Below are 7,660 nucleotides of genomic sequence, written 5' to 3'. Positions count from 1 at the left end.
TTATATTAAAACCTAATGGGCTCAAACATATTAGTAATAATTCAATAATTAGGAATTTATAGTGTTTATATTGCTTTTTGATTTTAGCAGCGCGTTTATTTTAAATTCTACATAATATACGTTGAGTGTTCGAACGCACCTCCCCACAGGTGTTTTCACCCTCCCACTTTAGCTGTTTGAACAGTAGCAGGCGGTTTATCGTCCCCATGAACAAATTCTCTCCTCTGAGGTATTTTATGTCCTTTTACCTTATGTAATTTATATTTGTCTGCCTATCCTTGATTCCGACTCTTAAAAAAAACTCAGAAGTTTCAAAACGCTAACTCTTAATGAATATCTGGACGTGTGTACGTGGTAACCAACAGGCATCGAATTTTTAAAAAAAAAGGAAAATGGCGTCGAATTTGAATAATTTGATAACTACCGTTATTGTGCTTTGGCAGTTTTGTTTTCGTGTTCAACGCGTCTGCACTTTACTCTTTTACCACAAGACGGCACCATAGCAAAGCATTTAAACGTTTCAGGGTTGTAAAACCTTTAAAAAGTTAATGTGTTGTTTTTTTCAACCCACAGGACATGTGGCATATAAAAGAAGAAGGGGGAAAACACCCAAGTAAGTATCATGTCAGAAAACTTTAGTGAGATTAGCCTAGATAAATTATATCCCCTGGATTTATACCCTAGTGTTGCTTCACCTGACCCTGAGATGTGGGGACTAACAGAGCAGATAACCGATTCCACCACCTGTGTCGTAAATCTTACCATACAGATCCATCATGGCGCAACAACACCTTGGCCTTTCCAATGTAAGCCAAATTGACTTTTCCATCTTGCTTGACAGCGACGACGTGTCCCCTGAACCACCTTGCAACTTTGTACAACCTGAATTTATTAACTGGTAACCTGGATGGACAATATGTGGACTCCAAATCACCATCAGCATTTTCCCCCACAAATAATGGTCGAGGTAAGTCACTTCTGACTATTACTGTGCTGTAGAAATGAACTATACTATTGAGTTAATTGGAAAACCACCACGACTCGTGAGAGCAACCCATTTCACACTTTCAGGATACATTAGCGCTTTTGCCATTACGCTCTCTTTTGGTGTGATGCCTTTATTTAATCGTAAATCTAATTGTGACACCAAGGTAAGATAAAATAGAGACGTGTCGAGAAAAAAAATTGAACAGGATTTCTTCTCGAGCAAGAAAAATGTGTGTAAAAAGCCATTACAGTATTATTCAAATTGTGATAGTGTTTCATTTAATGATGTTCCATACTATGCACACACTCACTCATTTAGTTTTAATTTGATGTACTGTATTCTTTTTGTGTGTATATATTCTATTTGAATACTTGTCAAGCAACTTAATTAGAGAATTTAATGTTTTATGGCCATATGTGCATAATGATTGTCATTATAGTAATTACTACCCTTAGTGTCATGGGGGTTATAAATCCTCAGTCCCTACAACTAAATTTTGCTCCCGTATTCATATCGCGCTCTGTCTGAGGTCCTTGAGGAAGCGTGGCTACCTTCGAGGTCAATGTCAGGGCGGGGGATTCAAATGAGTTTCCCAGTCTGGGTGCTGAATTATTCAAGATTTATTATTAAAAAAAAAAAAAAAAAAAGTCATTCAAAAGAACCTGTGTGGCTGCTAATTCCACGTTACATTGAAGGGTTAGGACCTCGTTGGAAAATGTAATTAATAAGGCATTCAGCGAGGGGTCAAACAAAGGTCGCTGAATCTTTTATCGAGTGACTCCAAAAGGTATCAAAGGCAACTTCAATTCGGACGATTTTAATGCAGGGTAAGACTTTTTGCTCCCCTTGCGCGCACCCCATTGACCCAAGGTGAACAAGCTACATTGGAAAGTGCTGAGGTTGGCCCCATCAATCACGGTTGCCCTGGTAACCGGTAATGGCTGCCGTGACTCGTGCTGCTAACTGATGACCTTGACCGTCTACTAGTGTCTTCACGTGACAAACAGCCACGCGGGGGGGGGGGGGGACTGAGCTGCCAGTGCTAATATCCATCATGTGTTTTTTTTTTTAACCTTCACCAAGGAGAACATCTCCATCCTTTTGTTGGTTAGCTAACTAGATTAATTGGTAAAGCCATAAATTAACATGCAAATGGGGTAGAGCCCTCTAGATAGTCTCACATCCTCATTCGTAAGTATTTATTGTAGATACTTGCTCATTGATTCCATTTGTTAGCAATTAAGTGAGCAAACTGGAAAAAAAATAAACTTAAATTAGACATTTAAAAGGCAATATGGTGGTTTTCAGCACATCACAAGCCGCCCGGGGGGGTTTATGAACTTAATTTCATGCAATGAACCAAACGGGACTCTAAATCGATATCCGTACATGCTCTTCCTCTAATAGTCCGCCGTCTGTTCTTAACCAAGCCCTTAGGCCAGCATTCCTTAGGTGCTGTTTGCTTTTCCACTTGTGTCCTATTTCCGTTCTCCCCTCAAGCGTGTATGTTTCTTAAAGGAGTGACCGTGAATGTTTTCCCGTCGCCACCTCAGCTACGCTCCCACGTGTACATTGGCGGGCAGCACGCACAAGGCCTTCGTTTTAATTCCGCCAGAGTGACACAGAGTGCGGTATTTCCCATGACGACGTTGGCTTATGTGCATAAGTGATTGCACCACATGTCCTGATTTTTGCATGGGAAGGATAATGTGATTACAACATAGACACGCCATTGTACTTCAAGATGCTGCATAGAGATACTATTCTTGGGAACTTTGTCACCACTGGGTGGCACTGTAGCTGTGTGTGCCAATTGAAATCGAGTTGAAGCAGAAGGTGTTTGGAAAACGTAGTAGAAGGGGAAAATGGAGAAAATTGTGTGTGGGTTGTCATTGTCTGCTGCCTCTTGCTATTTCTGTCACCAGTGCTTATGCTACCACAATAAGTGGCAATGCCAGATGGTATTTAAAAAAAAAAAATCGTGCCCTGAATTGAAATAACTGTCTCAGCATGGCTTCTTGCATTGTGTTAGTGTCTGATTTGAAAAAACTTGATTATTGTTTTTGTAGCTCGGAGTGTCGGAGTTATGTACTGCATCTTAATGAGAGACCCGAGTCTTATCTTTTGTGATCAAGTTGAGGAACATATACTTTATTTGCTATTTTGGGTTTGGCACTGTGCTATGTTGAAGTGAGGGGAGGAGCTTCATTTGGTTAATCTTTACTTTAATAAGGGGAAAATGACTTCTTTTATAGACGCAATTACAAACCTTCCTGAATGTGCAAATTTTTGCTATAAAACTATGACAACTTTGGACCACTTGGATATATTGTGATTCAACTTTTTCTTGATTTAATGACTCTATTTAGTTGCAGGACAGGTATTAGTCATGATATCAATTACGGGTCTCTTCCATTTAGAAAGGCAATTTAGGGGAGCCAATCTAAAAATAACTCCGTCCCCAAAATCAAAAGTCTTACATTAAATATGGTCCAAACTCTTAAGTCGCGAAAGAAAGACGCGCACATCTGGACGCGCTCATCTCCTCAAAACCGGCAGCCCATTTCCGCCAAGCGGCTCCTCCTCCCCCCCGCACGCCGCCCAGCAATGGTACACTCCGTGTAGGATGCGTTGAGCTCAATGACCGGCGGACGGTCCTCCTGACTCCTCATCAGTACTACCGGAGGCGCACTAAGAAGGTTCGAGCGAGCGGAACCTTCAACCCCGTCTCTTTATTCTCGCCTTCCTCGGCCATGAAACAGACTTTAAGCGAACTCATGAGGATGAGCAGGATATGCCGGATGGTACTGGCCACTTGTTTGGGATCCTTTATTCTGGTCATCTTTTATTTCCAAAGTATGTTCCAACCAGGTAGGGAGCCCCCTTGTCTCTTCTTCCTAATGCGCGCGCGGGCGCGCGTGTGTTTTGCCACCCCATCAATTTGTTTGCACGATCGATATGACTTGACGCCAAAGCAAGCGCCTCTCTCCTGGAGCGCTGTGTTGGAATCGATCGGTCTCCGCATTGATCCATTTTTTTGGAGGATATGCCGGCGTGCGCTCGCCGGGAGAAGCGGTGGCATTGTGCCCGTAAAGGCGTGAAAGAAACGAGAATGAGCAGTATCCCCCAATTCCTTAAGGAGATGCGTAAAAGGGCGCACACCAGAGTGCCGACCCCCTCCAGTGGCGCTCGGTTTGACAGAGGCGGTCAGTGGTGGTGGGGGGGTCCAAACTGGAAAGCATGCGTTGTCCATGTCCGTGAACGCACCGTGAATCACATCCACGCGGAACAAAGGCAGATGCTGTTTCAGTTGAGCTTGTGGCTGCAGTGGCGCCTTGACTTGCGAGTTTACTTCAACACTTCTTTGCACGGTTTTAGTTCTAGTATGCACACTTTGGCCACCAGGGGATAGCGCAATTAAGAACTAAAATGTAAATTGGATTATATTTCATGGGGTAAAACGAAATAGAACGTCACAACTAAACTGCAGTCAAATTGGTCGTTTTTCACAGAGGATAAAGAATATATGCCTATGAGTATTGCTATGTGGTCTGTTTTCATGTTACTACAGTACCACTACACAGGTGATAGTTTCACTAGCTTGTGTTTTAGCATTAAAAGTTATGTCGTTTGGCTTTTATTACAATTAATACTATCTCTTTTACGTTTCATTTTAGAAACTTCATGCAATCAAGGCCTACATTTTCCTCCCATCCATTTTCTCAATTGCCTTTCCTCATTAGGATTGTGGATGACCTGGAGCATTACCTGGCATATTTTTTAGCCCACTCAAGTACCCCTTAACTTTGAGGCATTGGTGCTTACCACTAAGGTGTACCATATTTTTTGTCTAGCTGTGAGAGGCTCCAGTTACCCAAGACCCAAAATGAGGACAAGCAGTCTGGAAATGGATAGACAGCAGTTCTTTCTTAATAACTATTTTAGCATTGAGACACTTGGGAATTTACGCCTGTGTCTGTCATCCAAAAGCAGGTCAAACCAATTCTATTGTGGAATCAATGAAGTTGTCTGATTGGGTAATTTACCCTGAAGTCATTCAAGGAAATGCAGTCAAATGGTTGAGTCACATTGACTCTCGCTTCTGTTAAGATTTTCTTCCATACAAGGGAGTTTTCCTCTTTCCCGAAGCGCTCGCTCATGTGCTGTGCCGACGGTTCTGTTTAATATGCGAGCAGCGTGGTGTTGGATCTGATCCATATCAAAAGTGCCTTGAGGTAGCGCTTGTTATGCATTGGCGCTATATCAATATGATTGAATTTTGCTCATGCGCGCTACGTTTGCCAAAAGAAATTGCTCGCTTGTCAGTGCAGTGCATCAACGGAGTCGTCGATCAGGTTGAAACGATCTCAGGTTCTCCGCCGGCCTTGCATCACGCTCCGCTCACATGCGCGTCGAGGTCACCGAGTTTCATTTTAACGACAGGCTTCGGGATGCTTCGACCAGAAGACGGAATGAAGTTTGGCATTTAAAGAAGTCATATGGATTTCTCCGTTCACAATTCGAAACGGTTCCCGCAAGTGTCTTTTCTGAAACCTCGCAGACATTCTTCCGTTAAGATAAACTAAGGATGAAAAGTTTTCGTTATTAGGACACCCATGACCGGCAACAACTTTAACCGCTATTTATAGTGTCGTTTGTGACTATTAAAAAAATCATTTCCATTACATCCCCTGTAAGTTTCAATCCTGTATGTCTGATAACAAGAGTTTGTACATTTGTGTTGGCCGTTCCCTTTCCAGTGATTTGTGTTTACATTCTTTCCCAATGTCGCCGCAGCACAAGGCATACTTGGCACACACGCACCATTGTTTGTCCGATAACGATCCCGGGCCAGCGTCGCCATGGTTGAGGCATGTTTAAGAGCAAATGCCGTCTGGCCTCCCCAGTGTAAACTCTCGCCTCTCTACCAGCGCTGGGGGTTGCGACCTCTTGTTGGAAGCGACAAAAGAAGACACGGCGGCATCACCCCCCCCCCCCCCCCCCCCCCCTCGTTCAGTAATGCCACTTTGATTCTACGGCTGATGGCTTAGTTGGATTTGCTCGAGTCGGATTTGCTGCCAGCACTTCCTTCGCTCGTACACAGTATTTCTAAAGTTGTCATCATGCGGTTGTGGTAATTATAACGTCTTTTGAAGCCGACCTAATCATACGTTGTCCGAACCAGTTGGACACATGAAATATTTTACATTCTGGGGGCTTCTGTCGTGACAAAGTCAAATTATTTGGCAAGGACTACGAGAGTATCATTTCCATGCTTGCGTTTTATCTGATCTCGGTGGAATAGGAAACATTCATTAAATATGCCTGGCGGCGAATGAGTCGTGCGTCTCAGGTAGCGGGCACAGCGATCGCAAATGTCGAAAGCGGGGATGAGATCGTAATTTCGCCGTCGATGCAAATAGGCTGGGGTTGGGATAAAGCTCATCGAGTGGCGAATCGAGGTCGTCCTGTTCTGTCTCCAAAGAAGGGCTGCTTTGTTTTGGTTTGAGTGCAGACCTGCAACTTGTCTCTGGGAATTGAGTTGAACGGCAATCATGGTGACCCCGACAGGTCTAAGGACTTTCTCCCTTTTTTGGGTTGATAAGGAAATGTGCTGTGAGCGCCGCTTGTTTGGTTTCTTCCGTGAACTGCCTCTGGGATAGTCAGTGTGTGTTTGTGTGTGTGCGCGTGCTGAGGCTGCAGATCTGCTCCGGTTTCCGCAGCCACGCCACATGAGCGCTGGCGTTTAACATCCCTCAGAGGTTTCGGTGACAAAGCTGCGATGGTTGAAAGCAAAGAATGAGCACGTCTTGGGAAAGAATGAAAGGGCTCCGCCTGTGGAATTTCTACGGGAAACTCGAAATTCCTCACCCTCGTTGCCCCGTCGCCGCATGGCCAGCTGTAGTTGACAAGGGAGGGTCAGCCCGGGTCTCCAACGACAAACATAAGGTAGCGGTACACGTGCTAGCTAAAACTAGCATCAGCCGCCCCCTTGTGGTTTTTACAATCAGGAAGAAGCTTGGCTATTCTTGTTCTCTTCCACGAAGGTCTTGCCAGAGTCTCGACCCGGACGTCCCGTTTGTGTGTTTGTCTGTTTTTCCTGCCCAGCTGCGCCGCTAAATCCCACATCTAACGTCGCGGCATGGCGGGGGGAGGAGGCTAAAGGAGAGGGATGAACCCCAAAATTTTCCAGCATCTCCTTTCATGACTAAGCCATGCAGATTATCAAAGATCCAGCAAGCACATGTTCGGCACGCTCATAAATTTTGTCTTATTGAATGAGCTCATAAGTTACCGCAATGAAAATTACACACCAGCGATTGGGATTTCTGAAATGTCACCATAACCAATCAAAAACGAGATACTGTAAATTGTTTGCATCCTTCCAACACTTACAAAAAAAAAAAGTGAAAATTCCACATCTTGAAGCACTCATTTATGACATCTTGTGCAATTAAATACCAGATGTTTTTTTTTGTCAGTACATCAGAGGCGGTGACATTAATGATGGCAACTTGCAGAGTCAGCAATCTGCTCCTCCGCATCTGCCCCTAACACCTCATCAAATACACATTAAGTTGTTTAACGCACACATTTCCTAAAACAGCGGCTCGGCCGGACCACATCTTGTTCTCCGGTCATAAAATACGAATAGAAAAGAAATAAAAAATG

At 43.9% G+C, this 7,660-nt stretch overlaps 1 protein-coding gene across 4 annotated transcripts in view; it reads left to right on the top strand.

The window, feature by feature from the left end:
• The first annotated feature begins 84 nt into the window (after positions 1-84).
• Positions 85-7,660, top strand: part of chst11 (carbohydrate (chondroitin 4) sulfotransferase 11) — a 28,300-nt gene continuing 20,724 nt past the window's right edge. Inside the window, exons 1-3 of one of the 4 annotated variants that reach the window (XM_049761170.2) lie at positions 85-229; positions 574-613; positions 842-967. In XM_049761170.2, coding sequence (XP_049617127.1) covers positions 577-613; positions 842-967 — 163 coding nt within the window. In that variant the 5' untranslated portion in view covers positions 85-229; positions 574-576. Of the gene's footprint in view, positions 230-573; positions 614-769; positions 968-3,592; positions 3,860-7,660 lie in introns of those variants that run through there. The other 3 variants (XM_049761174.2, XM_049761173.2, XM_049761172.2) reach the window with 3 other exon arrangements.

Source organism: Syngnathus scovelli, chromosome 22 (assembly GCF_024217435.2).
Source record: "Syngnathus scovelli strain Florida chromosome 22, RoL_Ssco_1.2, whole genome shotgun sequence".
Classification (NCBI taxonomy): Eukaryota; Metazoa; Chordata; class Actinopteri; order Syngnathiformes; family Syngnathidae; genus Syngnathus; species Syngnathus scovelli.
Note: the sequence above shows the minus strand (reverse complement) of the source record. Positions and strands in the feature narration are given on the sequence as shown.